The sequence below is a fragment of the Sminthopsis crassicaudata genome, chromosome 3 (assembly GCF_048593235.1).
Source record: "Sminthopsis crassicaudata isolate SCR6 chromosome 3, ASM4859323v1, whole genome shotgun sequence".
Classification (NCBI taxonomy): domain Eukaryota; kingdom Metazoa; phylum Chordata; class Mammalia; order Dasyuromorphia; family Dasyuridae; genus Sminthopsis; species Sminthopsis crassicaudata.
Window position 1 is genome coordinate 38,067,325 of NC_133619.1, and position 17,182 is coordinate 38,084,506.

A 17,182-nucleotide genomic window follows, 5' to 3' on the forward strand; every position below is an offset into this window, starting at 1 on the left:
CTGCCATGTATTCCTCTATAGCAGCTTCAATAATCTCATCGTCATAGTGAGTTCTTCTAAGCTTGTTTTAAATTGCTGTATTGACCTTCCTTAAAAGGTTTCCAGGATTGACAAGTGCCTGGGAATTCCTCTTGCTTAGAAATAGCTTTTTTGAGTGCCTATCTCTCTCGGTTTTTTAAGTCTCTTCTCCCATTCAGCTTGGATTGACCCTTGTGTTGTTTTGCATGATCCTGAGCAGGACTGGAAAATAGTGGAACCTAGAGACTGCCCCCAGGCTTGTAGAAGAGACTTTTCTATGACATGCATGCAGCATTGCCCTTAGCCATTTTTCTTTAAATTCTGAATATTCATGGCACATGAGAAAAAGAAACAGAGTAGTGAGATGAGAAATGGATTTTGTTATTTCTTGGTCATGACCACCAGGAAATTAAGTCCAACACTGATGTTTGGCAAATCATAGCTCAAATTATCTAGGTTGTGAATTTCCCCCATGACAGCCTTATGTTTCCCAATTTCCCTACATCCAGTTCACCTCTCCACTCTGTGTCCCCCCCAGCACTTATGCTCAATTTGTACTGCAGGTATGCTTCACTTTGTCAGTCTGCTCTGTGGAATTTATACCTATGGAAATGATCAATTAAGGTACAGATTCAGTCTGTGGTGGGGCTGATTAAACTTGCAGGTAGGTTCCTGCCACTGGCCCCAAGAATGGTGATTTGAATTCACCTACTGCTGCTATAGCTCACATGGGAGGGGAGGGAGGGTCAGAGACCTTAGGATTTGGGGAGAAAATGGGGCTGGGAGATTGCAAAAAAGGGGCTTGCTTTCTCCTCAATAAATTGCCTGCATCTTGGAGCCAAGGATGGAATCCCTGGTAGGACTCCACAGAATTGGCAAAGAAAGGCTGCCATTGGATTAACCTGCTGACTTCCTGTTGGGGATGCTACTCAGGACTGAGAGGAGCTGTCCCATCAGCGTTTCTCCTTGATTTAATGCCTGGCTGCTGCTGCTGCTACTGCTGCTGCTGACGACTCTTGGGTTGATGTTGCCTTCTCTGATTATTCTGGTGGGGGATGAAGCTGGAGGAGATGGACCTTTTCACCGCTTGGCTGCAGGCTGGCCTGGTGCTGCCACTGCCCTATTATTTACCCTTTTGTATTGGGTCCAACTTTCCCTGCATGCTGTGGCAAAAGATGGGGTTTCTACAGTCATGGATCCAGGTCAATGATAATTCTGAGAGAATGAATATGATTTATTATTAATTTATATTTATTAAAGGGGGAAGTGGAATTTGCATAATATTCTTTGTATAGGTTTATTAAACAATTCCTAATTCCGGATTTGATTTGCTGGAGGATAGCATGGTGGAAATTGTGCTGGACTTTGAGAGAGGAGTCCTGACTTGATTTCTATTTCTTTGACCTACCAGTAGTTGTGTAACATGGGACATATCCTTTAATATTTCTGGGCCACATTTTTTTTAACCATCTTTAAAGGGAGGGAGGAGTGGTCATTGCCCAACCTACCTCACAGGGTTGTTGTGAGGAAATGTTTTGTGAACCGTTAAGATACCACTGGCAACTGAAGTTGGGAGCATGCTAAGTGATATTCCCTTTTTCCATAGGCTTGTCTAGTTAGCAAACTAGTTTTTGAGTTATCTTAAGACAGAGAGATACCCTCTTTTTATGTTTTCCCCACAGTACTGTGAATAGTATCCTGTTCACAATGGGTCTTCAACAAATGACTGAAATATAAATTAAACATGTGAAAAATCACAGAAATGGATTCATGATGTTTTTTGTGTTCCACCACCAGCCAATGTATGAATCAGGAAAACAGTTAGCTTAATCATGCTTCATGTTCTCTGTGCTGCTTTAAGTAGAAAGCTGCCTTCGTGGTGTAAGTCACAAGATTTGTCGAAATAGAACACTTGATTGTACTGAAGGATAGCAGTGAACATTGGTGTGGGGCTCCATCTGGTAGGGTCAGCCTTCTTGTGATGAACCTATCTATTCCATAGACAACAGACAATTTCTTTTTGAAGATTCCTTTATTGTATTATTATAGTTATATAATCTTTGAAAAGCCAGATTCCTTTAATGAAGCACTGGCATGGGAGGATTCCCAGTGCCTTGAGGAAATGTGATCATTTACTAATAATCACACCAATATTGTCAATATATACATGTCATAAATATATCTGTGTCATAACGTGCAGTAAGTTCCAGGAAGACCTGGTACCAAGCTCCTGCATTTCTCACACTGGATATATGTGCAAAGCAATTTAAATTCTTAATTCGAAAGATTTTTTTGACCAATGTAGGATTAGAGTTTACACATTGATCAAATTACAGGAAATTACAGGTATCCAGGTACCTTCTAAATAAAAATAAAGTAAATGTATATCCTTCAATTGTTAGCTGGATAATGCCAGACACTTGCTGACCTTCCAAGCATATTATTTAAGCTTTATGAAAGCTAAGTCCATAGGAATTTATATTTTAAATAAAAACAAGTCTATTCTAGTAGTGACTTGTAAGGAATGTCCATGTGGTCTCACAACTGATTTCTGTGTAATAACAATATTGTAGAAGTTTATGTCCTTTTTCACTGAGGACTTTGGACTGCCTCTTGTTTTGTTGGCGAATCTTCTGATTTCTGGTGAATTGGCAATGAAGCAAGGGTTAGTTTGGTTTACAAGCTTAGAGCTAGTAATAATTTGTTTTTGTTGCTGGTACAGTTACAAAAATGGCATTTTATTAAGTTATGTCCTTGTTTTCTCATTAAAGGAAAAGTTATTGGGAAAAATGGCAAGGTGATTCAAGAGATTGTGGACAAATCTGGAGTAGTTAGGGTGAGAATTGAAGGAGACAATGAAAATAAACTCCCAAGAGAAGATGTAAGTTGATTTTTTTTTTTTTAAGTATTTCTTTATTTGAAACTTTACTTTCACATGCTTTTCCTAATTTAAAAATATATTTTTTAAATTTGCAATTACTCTAATTTGTTATATGTGTTGTGTTTCCCTAATAAGGCTGCCTTAGTATTGCTTATACTGAACAATGTTGAAATTTAAGGAAATGGTAGAATATTTTAGAGAATTAACTAAGTAGTAGAAGAGTGGACCCTTTGAGAATTTGGTGGTATTTTAGGTTTGGAGAGCTAAGTCTGTCTACTGACATGAAATTTTTCTTTTAGGAGATTTTGAGAAACCTGTCAATAAAAATGCTTTATTGGTGAAAGTAACAATTGATGGCACAACATGGGTCCTGGTTCTCTGCTTAAGGCATTTATTTGCCTCTGAATTTCATTTGGGAATATTTTTTTACCTTCACTTTGAAAATTGCTTTTGCATAATACCTTTTGCTTTTCAGTGTCTTTTTTTTTTTTTTTTTTTTTTTTTTTTTTTTTTTTTTGGCTTGCTTCAATAATATACATAAATATTCCCTAATGTTGTCATGAGCTTTCTGTTTTTCTCCTCCTCTTTCCCTTGGAGAGCTCCTATGCTCCTGTGGCTTCATCTCTCTTTTCTGTATAGTTTATTGTCCTCAACTTTTCACTTGTTCCCAGAGCAGCTATACTTCTTTTTCAATTGCCTGCTACACATACAGGTCACTCACTTTAAACACAACTTTATGTTCCCCAAGCCGTTCCTCACCTCCCCCATTTGCCTGTTGATGCCTATCTATTAGTAACTGATTAAAATCAACAATTTAATGCTTGACTGCTCTTTATCCTTCAATCCTCCATGCACACCAATCATCAAACTTGCATTTATTCCTCTTTGGGAGTAAATCATGCACATCCCAGGAATCCAGTGACATTCTCTTAATCATCATCCAGCTCCATTGTCCTTTCTCTCATTTCCTCAAGTTCCTCTCCACTCCAACCTCAGCCTGGCTTTTCCCTCAGTCTGAAATTAAGTCAAAGGGACATAACTCCACCTTAATTATGTGCCTTCCACTTAACAAACTCGATGATATCACATCTCCAGCTCTCTTCTTGGCTTCCTCCTATGTCATTCAAGGGCCTGCAGAGCTCCTCTGCTTGGCAAGCCTATCGCTTCTGACTTCTATCGCAGTTATCTTTTCATTTGTTCCCTAATTAAACAGTAATATATATCTAGTGGCATTGCTTATGTAACTGCATTTAATTATTATTTATGTCTTGTATTTTACTTGATCGTGTGTTATTTCAACTAGATTATAAACCTTCCTGCAGGCAGTGAGTGTATTTATCCTTTTTTAAGTGTAAAAAACATCAGTTTCTATCATAGTCATTGCTTTATAAATAGTGATTGGCTACTGACGAGTTAAATTGCTCAGTGATTCTCTTGAGATGAACAGTTATTTAAAACCTTTATAGGCTTTAGGCAGTGATTTTAGTTCTTGAATTGTTGGATTGAAAATTAAAAATGCTATTTTTTTAAAAGGTAATATAAAAAACATTCGTAGCAACATTTGGTTATTCTGCCATTATTGGAGAATACTTTACATTCTTTCCCCTCCTTTCCCCTGCTTTTTACCTTTCAGATTTGAGGCATTAATTCAAATTGGTTCAAAAGTTTCAGTAACAAAATGCAACTTCTTTACCCCATCCATTGAGCAAAATGGAGGGCAGAGGCATCCACCAGTAATGCTGAACCAACTCACCCATTTCTCTCCTCTCCCTCCCTAGAGTGCATGTCCAATGCTCTTAAATTTATTGGGTCCTTTTAGATATTTTAAAATTGAAGAATAGTTAAGAAATACCCTTAAGTACACTGTATGCCATAGTATATATGTTATGCATTGAGGTCAACCTGAATTTCATCCATTTTGTATATATGTTTTATGGATGTCCTTGCTACCTTGAGCCTTTGTAACAATTTGAGCTAGTCCAAAGTGGAGGACTCTACCTTGCTGTAGGCAAATTGAGTACTTTTTATGGAGAGATCTTTGTTGGTTCTATGAATTCCTGCTATTGAAGGAATAGGGAAGTTTTCTAGCTTTTGAAAATTGAATCAAATGGGGAAACAAGTCTTGCTTTAAAGAGGGAGAAACAACTGGTATTCTAAGTCTTTGAATACAAAAAATAGGATTTTTAAGAAGTTAGAAAGGGAACTAAATGTTTTACATTTTAGATTCTTTATAAAACTTTTAATTTTGTTTCCATCAATTTATAAAAACAGGTGAATGTGTTTGTTTTGTTTTTGTTAATTTAATTTTATTTGAATATTGCTATCCAGTTTCACTTTGGAATTTTTATAATGAAGATTTTTTTTTTCTTTTCCACACACTCCCTTTATCCCTTTTCTTTCCAGGGAATGGTCCCATTTGTGTTTGTTGGCACTAAAGAAAGCATTGGAAATGTGCAAGTTCTTCTAGAATATCATATTGCTTACCTAAAGGTATGTACTCTAAATCAAAATACCAATTTTATTTTACTGAGGTGTGTTTTTGTTTTTTGTTGATAAGTTTTTTTTGTGGGGGGGGGGGTTGAGACATGTTGAGTCTAATCTGTTTCATATTACGTAGAAATTCTGCTCCTAATTAAGAATTTGTTTTGTCACTACCATCTCTCTTCTTTGGCAGTAATGCAAAGTGATTTGATACATAAAAATTAAGGTGTAATGAACACAGATAGGCTTGTGTAATTCTGTACTTTCCTCTTGAACATTTTACTTGCTTTTATTTCTAATCTCTGATTCTTGACTTCAGACTTTTATGTAAGGTATTTGTTTCAAAGCTTCTGAAACCTCGTTTTATCAGGCACTTAAAGTTCTTGAATCATGTGCCTTCAATCAAAATTTGTTCTGGTTACAGGGGAAATCTAGTACTGTGCTAAGCTGAGAGAATTAGGGGAAAGTATAATCTTAGTGTCTGTATATTATAACATTTGTATTAGCTACCATACCGTACCAAAGGAGTTCTGCTCCTTTCTCTCTATGACAGAAAGAGAATTGAAAATAACGTGTATCTTTAATGTAGAAAATTCGTAGATACAGATGCTTCTGAGTTCAACATAAACTGGATACTTTTGTGCTCTCACATTTTCTGGCATTGCTTGAAAATTTCTTTTAAATTCCATATAACTTTTCCAGGTCATCTTTGTGCCAATAATCAACTGATTAAGGAGTTGAATATAGTATCTGAGGAACTTGATAATGGAAATATACCCTTAAATTTTTTTAAATAAAGCCAAAGGTTTTTTTCTCTGGCTTTAGTCATTCTGTTCAAAAGCATTGTTAAGATATTCTAAGATGCATTATTAGAAATTCATTCTTGATAACATGGCTTGGAAACTGAGCTGCTAAAGTCAGTTGTTTAAAAAAAAAAAAAAAAGTATTGGAATTATTTTTCCATAAAGTAAAACTTTTTAGTAGCTATTCCAAATAGCAGGGATGAGACCCAGTGGTTTTTTGAGGACTGAATACATTCACACTCTGGTAGCCCAGCTTCTCTCAGGGTAGGAAAGAATGGAATGGATGCGCAGGCTCTGGAGGCCAGGGACTGACGGGGTTCCACCTTTCTTTGCAGGAAGTAGAGCAGCTACGAATGGAGAGACTCCAGATTGACGAGCAGCTCCGGCAGATCGGTATGGGTTTCAGACCCTCCTCCACCCGAGGGCCTGAAAAGGAAAAAGGATATGCCACTGATGAGAGTACCGTTTCTTCTGTACAAGGTTCTAGGTCTTATAGTGGAAGAGGCAGAGGTCGTCGGGGCCCTAATTATACATCTGGTTATGGTAAAAAGAATGATTTGTATTTATTGATGTGCTCCGTTCTGTTTTTTGGATTAAATGTACCTGTCTGTGTCACATATTTCACGAAACTTAAAATTTCAATATTTGGCAGAAAATCTTAAATATTCCCTTAAATAGCAAGTGATTTGCCAATTGGTCTTAAAGGTAGAGTGACTATGAAAAACTAATTGAATGGATAGTTCAGCATAATGACTGATAGTAATTTGCAGAGGGCAGATTGGAAACACGAAGAATCTATACATCAGGATTTCTATGAGAAAGGAGTCTCCTCTGGATTAATTGCTTATGTAGACATTGTACAGGCTGAAGTATATGACTGTATGACAGGCTTCCCCTATGTATCACTGCTGGAGCGCTGGTCAGCCAAGGTTGGTAAGACCTCTGCCCTCTTGCAAAGGTGTCTTGTGCCTGGAGCTTCTGGGAATTCCAAACAGGAGAACTTGGGGTTTGGGGTGGTGATTTCTTTTCCTGTCCTTTTTGCTCATTACCAATTTCATTCTTCTCCTTTTTCTTTCTACTTCATTATATTAACCTAATCTACATTTATAAAAATTGGCCAGGAAAGGCATTTATTATCAACTACTGGTTCTCTAGTGCTTGCATAGCTAGCTATCACACTAGATGTAGACCCTCTCTTCATGCTTTACTACTTAGGAGCCCAGAGTATCTTTGTTTATCATCAAGTTCTCCTTTGTAGAAGATAACCTGGAGGTTTTACTTAGAAAGATGATTTTAAAGTTGTTGGTTTTTTTTTTTTTTTTTTTTTTTTTTTTTTTTTTTTTTTTTTTAATTGTCAAAAATGTATATTTTAAAGGTAATTTAGTCACTATTACCTTAGGTTGTTTCTTGGCACCGAATTGGTTTGATATTTTCCTGGTCATGGCATAAAGAAAACTTATTTTTGTAGCTGTTTTCTGAAAAAAGAAAAGAAATGGAACTCTGTATAGACTGTTTACAAAGACTATAAAACAAAAATTTTTTCCATAGATTCCTTGTTTCCTTCCAACACACATCAAAGGGAAAGTATTTTAGTTATATTTTTGCAGAGAAAAAAAAAAAAGAAATGTTGTTACCATGGACATTGTTTTTATTAGCCTTTTGTTCAAGTGATGCAAAATTTATCACAAATATGCTTTGACTCATCCCCTTCTGCCCCCCAATTATAAGTTGTTTGTTTTTGACAAATCAGGAACCATGTGTTCACATAACAATTATTACCAAATTTTTATTATTTTGTCATAAAAATGTATTGACACTAATGAGTTAACTTCTTTCAACTATTTTACATTTATTTTGGGTCACATACAATGCCCATGCATGTGATAGAACACTTTTATCTACTAGCCATTTAAACCCAAGACCATAGTTTGAAAAATATTATGAGTTAGGGGTGTTCGTTTTCTCACGAGAGATGCTTTTCTTATCTCCAGTCACTTCTTGCCCTTTTAATTATTTCTGAAATCTAAAAAAGTTCAGAGTGAATTCCAGTCTCAATCATTGATCACCAGAGTTGAAGCTTCCATATCTATCACCTGTATTATTGACCCCACCATTCTCAAATATTCCCTCTTTATAATCGCCACAGAGCTGCCAAAATGCTTTTCTGAACCTGACCCAGTACTCCTTAGTGCAGAGTCCATGCAGGTCTAAGGCAAATCAAAATGTCATTTGGAAATGTTTTATAAAGTAGTGTTAATAAGTCAACATACAGCCTGCAGGAATCCCTAGGTACAGTGTAGTTGGCCTTTTATTTGTTGGATGGCTAGTGAATTCCCATCTGATTCCTACTTAGTCCTCACTGCCCCTGTACCCACCATCTACATGCCAATCAAATGGATTGCTTTTGCCACTCCTTTGCCAGCTCCTCTTCAAGTTAATTCCCAGTTGCCTATGTCCTTCTCCACCCCTACCCCATGAGCTTTCATTTGTACTTCCATCCCACCTTTACCCCATGAGCTTTCAATAGCCTACTATAGGCATGAAGTGTTGCTGAATTTCCCCCCCAAACCTCAATACCTCCTCCTCATTATTTATGCACACTTTGTCTTTTTCCCCCTCTAATAATTTGGGGAAATTACTACAACTAGAAAGTTTTTTGGATTATTCAGTAGGTGGCACTCTTTCATTTAAATCACTTTAGAAACAATTCATAGCCTTATCATGTCTGGTTATTTTTGAATTGAATTCGTCTGTAAAGTTTGCTTCTTAGCATACCTATGACAGGGCACATTTTTATGCTGTTACTTTTTGTGGAAGATTAGAAAAAAAGGTTCCTGTGATTTATTTTATTTTATTTTTAAGGAATTTTAAAGTATGGACAACTGAACCTTACATATTCACAAGAAATTATTTTAAAACTTCCCCCCTCCCAAAAAAAAGTACTATTGTTTTTCTGATAATTATTTATGGTAGAGTGGTTTTAGACTAATAATGTGAAAGCAAAATTATCTTTTATTTGAACTTTGTTGTTTGTTATAGCTGTACTTTTCCTTTGAATTTTCAAATCATAATTTTAACAAAAAATAAAATAAAATGTTCTGCTTTATATTTAGCCAATAGGCCTTCTTTCAACTTCTCTTCCCTATTCAGGTTATACCTTGTGACAAAGATTTTTTTTTTCAAAGCAAATTCAGATAGCTAAGACAATGATCAGACTTATTTTATTGTTTACTGTACTTGGTAGTCATAATAGTATATTGGGTTTTGTTGTCATGCTTTCCTGTATTTTGTATTTTGACAATTTGCAGTAGTCTTGTGGCTGACAATTTATGGTTTGTTTTAAAATTGATCATATATCCTTGATCATGTCAGTTGGGAAATGGTTCTTACTATTATATACTGCTGCATATCAGATTTTACCAGAGTTAATCGATGCAAAAATTATTTATTTATTCTTTATTCTAGCTGAGAAAGAGGTTTTCAAATTCAACTAGTCAAATTTTAAAAGTAATGTTAATCCGAGTTAAGTTTAGAGGCACAGTTTAAATGAGAGGAGCAGTAAGTGTAGTTAAAGCTATAAGACTTTGCAGTTAGCTTAATTGGCTAAGTGAGATTTTGAATTTGTCATAGCTTTATCCCAGTCACTACATTTCTGTCCTGTAGATCTGTTCAGTTTCTTTGCTATATAGCTTCGCTTTTCCCTTGTATCCAGTCTTCTACCTTCCAGTATGGTTTCATGTTTTCCACAATAGACTTTCTTTACTAACCACTTCTCTGCCCCACCTGTGACTTGAAGGCTTTTCTGAGACGTCTGAAGGTGATTCACTGTGATGGGGGGGGATGTATGTGTCCCTTATACTCCACTTTAAATGTCACTTGTTTTTTGTTGTTTGTTTTTTGAATACCTTTGAAAACTACATAGATTCCCCTGTATTTTCTTGACTAAAAGGTGGAGCAAAGAAATGGCTTGATTGAAATGCATTGAAGGCCACCTGTATATGCTGTATGCTAATAATTATCTTAATACTGGGTAAAGTATTATAGAACCTCCAAGACTCATCTTTTCCTTTTCAGGTTATCTTTCCTTTGTTATGTTTGTTAACCAGATAGCCTTATGATAAAAGTTCTCAAGTTATGTAGCTATTTACTCTACCATTGAGATTTGGGAATATTTGGGGTTTTTGAGGTCCATATTGTCATTCTCAAGTAAAATTATTTTTAAATTGGTATAATCTCCAGTTTTTCTTATAGTGCTTTAGAACCTTGGCCACCTTCTCTTGATGTGTTACTGCTGAATTGTGCTCTACTCAAACATTGAGCTGCTTGGGATGGGAAGGGAAAGAAGGATCTTTTGAGAATTTTGTTTAAAAAGGGAAAGTAGAAAAGGAGATTTTCTTGGATCTTTACTAAAGCTTGTTAAAAATAGTTAAACCTTTTATATAATAGATGCATAATTGAAAGTAGTTGCTAAGCAACTTCATTATTTATAAATTGTCCATTTTGTATGGCTGAAGAGGCTTAGACTTATTCAAAGAAGATGTCTGAAAAATATATGCAGCTGATAAGACTCATTAGCCCTTTATATCCTGTGGTCCATTTTAAATGTTTGTGTGGCACTTTGCAGTTTGGAACACCAGCAATTTTGAAAATAGAGATGTTCATATCCTCCTGGAGTCTATGTTCTATTTTAGGGGACAGGATTTCTAGCCCATAAAATAAATCTGAATTATAACACATTTAAGTACTAACTTTTCTATGTGAATACACTATATTCTTTAGGATAGTGCTGGGCTAAGAGTAGGAACAACTATGTATGAACTATTAAAGAATGGGTTTTGGTTTTAGGCACATTCTTCTTAATGGAGAGAACTTTGGAGAAAAATTTGGCAATGAGAATATAATATAGAAAATATTATTGACTTTTTATAGGTATGATAAAACGAATGTAAAATATTAAAATTCCCATCATACAACATCTTTATGAACTTTTACATCTAAAAATTCTTAAATATCACATTCTAGTGATGTGACATTTTTGCACATTTTGACTTTTGATATCAGATTTGCCACCCAAGAAAGGTAAGTTTTTCAGAATTTGCTGTTGGTGGCATTTTTAATTTGGCAGAGTTTAGTTGCTGTTTCAATATGTTGGACAGCTTATTATATTTTGTTCAGAGGTAGCTATTGATATCTAAGCAAATATTGATTGTGCTGTGGATGTATTGGCTTAATCCAACTAGTTTATGTGTTTTGTTTTGCTTTGTTTTGTTTTTTTCCTTCAGGCACAAACTCCGAACTCTCTAATCCCTCCGAAACAGAATCCGAGCGTAAAGATGAGCTGAGTGATTGGTCACTGGCAGGAGAAGATGACCGAGAGAGCAGGCACCAGCGGGACAGCCGGAGACGCCCTGGAGGGAGAGGCCGAAGTGTTTCAGGGGGTCGAGGGCGTGGGGGGCCCCGTGGTGGAAAGTCATCAATTAGCTCCGGTAATATGCTCTGCGACGTTAGGGTCATTTCTCTCAAAAGCTATGTGAGCCTGGCACTTTTTAGTTTCTTGTTACAAAGCTGTAACTTTGTACAGCTGCTTCTGCTGTATTCTCATAAATACCAGGTGAGGGTCACCCCAGGGGTATGTTTCTTAAAGGCAAGGGATGCTCATAAGACACCTTAACACCGTCTCCATTTAGCAGAGTCGTGTCTGCACTAGGTTAATTAAGTAGTGTGAGTGAGTGTCAAGCTTTTTTGTTGGAAGGATATGAACCAGAAAGTGAGCTTAAGGTGTATAATTTCTATATTAAATATGAAGATAATTCAGCACCATTCAGACCTTTTATATCCAAGTCCCCTAGTCTTTTTTTACTCTCCATGATGGTCCTCAGCAGTATCCTTTAGCCCACTCAGTGTTGTGTCGGTGTACTCTTAGTTACTATAAGAAAATTTGTCTGTGATGTTTTTGATTTGGGGTGAGAGAAGTGTTGAATATCTTTCCTCTTGTGACCTAGCTCATGAGGTTTTTTCTTTAGTTCACTGGAATATATTATTGTGGTGATCTCAAGATAGCATCATATGAATGCTGTACTTAGAATTAGGAAAGACCTAGATTTGAATTTCAACCTCAAGTCAAAGTGGAATGACCAAGTCACTTAACACCTCTGAGCTTCTTCTTTTTCTCGTCTCTGGAATGGGAATAGGAATAATAGAGCAGCAACTTCACCAGATTTCTGGGAGGCAATCCTTATTTGTAGGTAAATTGCTTTAAAAATGTAAAAGGGCTATAAATAGTCCAATTACTCATTGGTATTTTCTTTCCTGGTTATAGCGATGATTTGAACTAGTTTTGTAGTTTACCAGTTACTGTAGCAATAGACTTTTCCCAGCTTCAGCCTTCTTTCTGTTTTTGTCTGTAGTTCTGATAGTTTCTGTTTAGAGCAACATCATAGTAGCCATCATGAGCCTGTAATTGGCAAAAGAAAAAGTTATTTCAGTAATAGTTGGATTTTGGATTCTGAACTTTAGAATTTTGCACTTCTGGATAGTGTGATGTCTTTTTTTTTTTTTTCTTTCATCGTTTTATTTTCAAATATTTTATCTTTGGTGAAATTGTTTATAGTGCAAGTAAAAGTCCTAACTGGAGCATAATTTTTTTCTTCAAAACAACATAGTGCTTAAAGATCCGGACAGCAATCCTTACAGCCTGCTGGACAACACAGAATCTGACCAGACTGCAGACACTGATGCCAGTGAGTCTCATCACAGCACTAACCGCCGCCGGCGGTCTCGCAGACGGAGGACTGATGACGATGCTGTCCTTATGGATGGGATGACAGAGTCAGACACTGCTTCTGTTAATGAAAATGGTCTAGGTATGTAAACGCTTAGGTACATATTATCATTAAGATGTGACATTTCAAATGTGATTTACAAGTTGTATTTTAGTTGAGAACTTATTGTAAGCAGCATTGGTAACTTGTCTGACCTAAGTAGAAACCCATGTGACTCTAGTTCTCAGCTTTTAAAGCCCATTTTATAGCCAGATGCCATGGCTGTGTCAGTGTGGGTGGGGGTAGCTGGAGTGCCTATCAGAGCTGCTCTTCAAACAGTGAAGTACTAAAGCAATATAAGGCACACCCTGTTCTCATTGCTCTTGTAAGATACCACCCCAAGGTAGAGAGCAAAACCTCAGAATTGGAACTTTAATTGATATTTCTGTTAACACCTCACTTGTGCAGGTGTATAGATCTCTGTCCATATTTATGTATGTGGTTGTAAGAGCAGGTTAAAATGTCAGTATTATAGGAAAATATTCCTCAGCCCCTAATCCCCTAGATGATATGGCCTTACCTCCTCATTAGTCTGAGGAATATATGTGATTCTTAAATGTTGTGCATCCCATAATCTGTAGACTATATTCAATTTATCATCTCTTTGTAGAGTGTTTACTGTATAGCAGTGTATTTCATAAAAGTACTGTATAATGTTTATCATTGGTGTTTGTTTAAACAATTTTTCTTTCCCCCTTAAATCTTTGAAGGAAAGACTTTTTATTGTCAGAATAGTTCATGGTAAACTTTGCAATTGCAGATGATAGTGAAAAAAAACCCCAGCGACGCAATCGTAGCCGCAGGCGTCGCTTCAGGGGTCAGGCAGAAGATAGACAGCCAGGTAACTTGAGTGTGGACCTGTTGATAACATCAGGTCACAAGCATGAAAAAATGTCATGTCTGCTTTTTAAAAATATCTATTTTCTACTTAACAGTGCACACGTGTGTGCATATACGTTGAAGATTTGCATTGCATAAATTGTTGACTCAACTAATAAGACACAATAAGTGTTTAATAACCTGTCTAATTGAACTAATATTTTGTCTTGTTCTCCTCCATGTCCCAGCCCTATACAAATAAATTTTATAAGAAGAATATCTCTCCCCACTCCATCACCCCTTTCCTCCAATTTTGACATAATTGTCAGACTCTTCACATTTGAGATGGAAGGAAGTCTGCTCTGGTCCTCAGGAGTGTGTTCTAGATTGTGATTGAGATGGACTGACGTGTGGGCAGCTTGCATGGTGGTGCCTGTTTATTGGACCTGGATCCAACACCTCATTTTTATGGGCCATTATGATGAATTTTTTGAACCAAATATAAAGTGTCCCTTTTTTCTAACAAGGCAAATGCATGTTCTGTTATTATGGTGTGTGTGATTCCCTTCCTTTATACTTACTAACCTTTTACAAATTAATAATACTTAACCTAATTTAAAGAATGCTAACTTATTTTAAAAGAAATGATCATGATTTGTACGTTAAAGGAAATTATTTGCTCTGTCTGTTGTTTTGAGCACATTTCTATTTCTTATGTTCAGAGAAATCACATGTATAGTTCCAGTGAAGAAATTGTGTAAGCCAGAAATAAACCCTTTTAAATTCAGCAATTTTTGATTTTTTTCATAACAGCCTTTCGTGGTTCTCCCCAAATAAAACCTGAAAATGCCAGTACCCTTATTATTTAATCTAAATATCGTGGGCATAAAAATCCATTGCAAAACTGATAAAGCTTTTAAAATTAGTTGAAACATCAAAAGAAGGACTTAAATGCAGTTCATGAAATCAGAAGTTTTATGTGGATTCGGGTCCTTTTAATAACCTTTAATTTTGTGATGCAGTTGGGTTTTGGTAGACTAAAGGGCATTGGACACTACACGCCTACAGCAAATCCTTTTTATCAATCACAGGGTATTATTCCAAGGTCCTCCATTCTTCTGTAGCTGTCCCCAAATTTGGGAAGACTATTAAAACCATTTCCACCCCCATTTATGTTAAATCTGTGATCATTGGTCCAGGTGCTTTATTATCTGGCCTGCCCTTTGGTCCCACTGGCCTCCCCTTCCCTCCTCCCCTCCCCCCACTCTTGAGGGCCTGTCCTCACTCTCTGGGCCCCACCTCACCCCACAGAGGAGAAGCGCCTGGCGGCCTGAATTCCAGGCCCAGGAGCCAGCCCCGGGAGAAGGAAGTTCCCTGCTAGTGCAGTCCAGTAAATTGATACACAGCCGTTGGCATTGAACTCTGACATGCATTTTATTGAAAATAGTCTGGAAATGTTTTGCCAGCTTGATGTAGTGGATTGAATCAGCCTGGCCTTATGGACAAGCTGGGCTCTAATGCTCTCTGAGAGGTCCTGGCTTGTGTGACCTGGGGCCGGTCTCCTCATGACCCAGGCAGGCTTAAGAGTCTGAGGTCCTCCCTCCTCTTCTTTCACTATCAAATCACAGGCCTAGTTGAAAAATACACTAAGAATGACATGGACGTTCGCATCTCTCATTTACAGTAAAATGAAACAATTTCCTGCTTTCCCTACCTCATTCATAATTCCCTATCTCCTCCTCCTTCAGCATGGATTTTAAACTAGGCAAAAGATGGACTAGGGATAGAGCTCATCTCAAAGGTTTCTCGAAAATGTGTATCAGCTCACTTTTGAAATTGTACTTCAGACCAAGCAGAGTTAGATTATCATAAGGAGATATAATTATCTATTTCTTAGGCTTTGGAAACTGGATTTTAGCTGTTTTTGAGAGGACCCAGTACAGTATATTTAGCTTCTTTGCACATGACTCCCTTTCCTTGGATGATCAACAGAAAAGTGCCTGGCTCTCTTTCTCTAACTGATCTAATATCAGAACTTCATGTATATCCTATCTATGCATTTAAAGGGAAAAATAATTCCAAAAACTTGCTGTTGAACCTAGTAATATGAGAGCAATGTTCCTTTCCTATGGCCGAGAATGGAGCCAGTGTGAAAACTCCTAAGCTGCTGACTAGTTTTACTCAGAAGCAAGATTAAAATAATTTTGGGAATCTTTTTACAATTGATGCACTTGTGAAGAAATGCATGTGTAAATACATGCATGTGTGCACATATGGAGCCCTTTTAAGAACAGAAAGCATTATATCTCAAAAGTCTTCTTTTTAGTTGCACATTTGAAATGGAAAAAGGAGATAATTTCAAAATAGAAATCTTGATTTCAAAGGTATTTGTGAGCAAAAATATTTGGGACCTTTCCTCTATCTTTAATTTGTAAATTCCTATTTCAGAGTTTGGAATAAACGACAAAAACACCAACACACAATTTTTTTAAAAAATACTTGAAATTAGCCAGTTAAAGTTTGTAAATAATTAGGTTGAAGTAATCACAATGAAGACTTTGTGAAAGTGAACCAGAAATTTAACATTTTGGGGAAATTTTCCTTGAAATTGGGAAGTGTTTCTTCAGTTAGTGTTTTCGAGATAGTCGTTGTGGCACAGCTTATAGAAAAAACTGATGTGTATCAGAAGACATGGGTTTTTTTACTTCTACCATGTAACAACAGTCTCTAATTGGACAGGCCACCTAATCTCTGTGCCTTGATCTTAAATTAGAGAAGATAGGATTGCTAATCTCATAAATGAGCCAAGGCAGATTTTTGCCCTGGGCATTCCCTTGCAGTGACGAAAACAGTTCTAGACACCCCTAATCTTCCTAATGGATCATCCACTCCGGACATTGTTTGAACCTGAGATTTATTGACATATGCCCCATATTCAGTTTTATTTAAGAGGATTGTAACTGATTTTTATGTGGTTTTGGTTTTCATTGTTCACTTAGAGTTGATGCCCCCCCCCCCCCCCCCCCCAGGTTTTAACAGCCATGGTAAATAAGAGTTTCTGAGCTTTGGTGTCTAGTTTCCTACATATACATAGCATACGTACACATCCCCTTTGAGGGGTCAACAGTTGTGGGTAAACCATTGCCTATGAAGTTGGCTCAGTTATTTTGGTTATATCTCGGTATTTCTAGGCTACCCTCTGTGCACAGAACCAAGGGTGACCTTCATGGTCGTCTTCCTCAAGAGTTCAGGTTTGCTTCATATGAGATCACTGGATGTACAGTGCTGGTACTTTTTTATTCCCATCATCCCCACGCCAGCCACAGGTGACAGGACCAGGAGAGTGATTCCAGGATTCC

The 17,182-nt window shown here is 36.8% G+C and overlaps 1 protein-coding gene across 6 annotated transcripts in view; it reads left to right on the forward strand.

The window, feature by feature from the left end:
• Window positions 1–17,182, forward strand: part of FXR1 (FMR1 autosomal homolog 1) — a 59,516-nt gene that overhangs the window by 39,038 nt on the left and 3,296 nt on the right. The window contains exons 10-16 of one of the 6 annotated variants that reach the window (XM_074298274.1): window positions 2,790–2,899; window positions 5,303–5,389; window positions 6,519–6,576; window positions 6,664–6,726; window positions 11,466–11,669; window positions 12,846–13,046; window positions 13,765–13,845. In XM_074298274.1, the coding sequence (XP_074154375.1) occupies window positions 2,790–2,899; window positions 5,303–5,389; window positions 6,519–6,576; window positions 6,664–6,726; window positions 11,466–11,669; window positions 12,846–13,046; window positions 13,765–13,845 (804 nt within the window). Of the gene's footprint in view, window positions 1–2,789; window positions 2,900–5,302; window positions 5,390–6,518; window positions 6,727–11,465; window positions 11,670–12,845; window positions 13,047–13,764; window positions 13,846–14,071; window positions 14,611–17,182 lie in introns of those variants that run through there. The other 5 variants (XM_074298278.1, XM_074298277.1, XM_074298275.1 and 2 more) reach the window with 5 other exon arrangements.